Source organism: Eriocheir sinensis, unplaced genomic scaffold (assembly GCF_024679095.1).
Source record: "Eriocheir sinensis breed Jianghai 21 unplaced genomic scaffold, ASM2467909v1 Scaffold72, whole genome shotgun sequence".
Lineage (NCBI taxonomy): Eukaryota > Metazoa > Arthropoda > Malacostraca > Decapoda > Varunidae > Eriocheir > Eriocheir sinensis.
The window spans coordinates 62,501-63,316 of NW_026112076.1; the positions used below are offsets into that span (position 1 = coordinate 62,501).

At 54.2% G+C, this 816-nt stretch overlaps 1 protein-coding gene across 1 annotated transcript in view; it reads left to right on the forward strand.

Annotated features, from left to right (window-relative positions):
- Positions 1-446, forward strand: part of LOC126994090 (uncharacterized) — a 4,894-nt gene extending 4,448 nt beyond the window's left edge. The window contains exon 2 of the mRNA XM_050853338.1: positions 1-446. This exon is cut by the window's left edge and continues 407 nt beyond it. Within this exon, the coding sequence (XP_050709295.1) occupies positions 1-446 (446 nt within the window).
- The last annotated feature ends 370 nt before the right edge of the window (positions 447-816 follow it).

Genomic DNA, 816 nt, shown 5'->3' on the forward strand with positions numbered 1-816 from the left:
TGGGCCGCGGCAGGGTGCGCGCCTGCCTACTGGCCCTTGTGGAGGTGTGCGGCGTGGTGCGGCGCCTGCACGCGCTGGGCATCGCCCACGGCGACATCCACGAGGGCAACGTGCTGGTGGACGCGTCCGGCGAAGGGGTGCGCGCCTTCCTGTTGGACTTCGGTCTGGCGGCGCGGGGCGCGGACCCCGGCCAGCAGGAGAATGACGTCATCGACATAGCGTGCACGGCCCTGCAGGTCATCCCTGACACGGAGCGTTTCTCTGACCTCCGACAGAGCCTTGAAGATGCCCCTGACCTCAACGAGGTCACTGCTCTCCTGCGACAAGTTCTGGAGGAGGATGACTTCAAAGAAAAGGCCTCGAAACCCTCCAAGGACGAAGCGAAGAATGAGTCCAAGAAGCAAAAGAAGAAAAAGAACAAGAAAGGACCGTTCTACAAGCACTAAAATCCTCGCCTGGTGTTCTGCTTTGCTCCTCTTGAAGTTTTAGTTTGTTTGTCTTGCTTGTTGCCACGTGTGGTAACGACGGATAATACGAACCAGACATGAAGCATTGGCGTTGGTGAGGTGTGCTCTTGTTTTTGTTGGTCGGGTTTTAATACAGCCGTAGGTATATTTAGTTGATGCTGCTTCCTCTTCTCGTTTCATAGATATATTTACCTATTCTGGTTCCTCTTCTTGTTAGTCGCAAAACTTTACCTGTTTCTGCATAACCGATTTGTGTTTCATCGTTTGGTTTGGTTTTGCGTGTTTTTAACTTTTCGCCTGTTGCGCCGGCAGGCTTTCTTGGTGGGGCTGGTGGTCGGCTTGGCCCGTT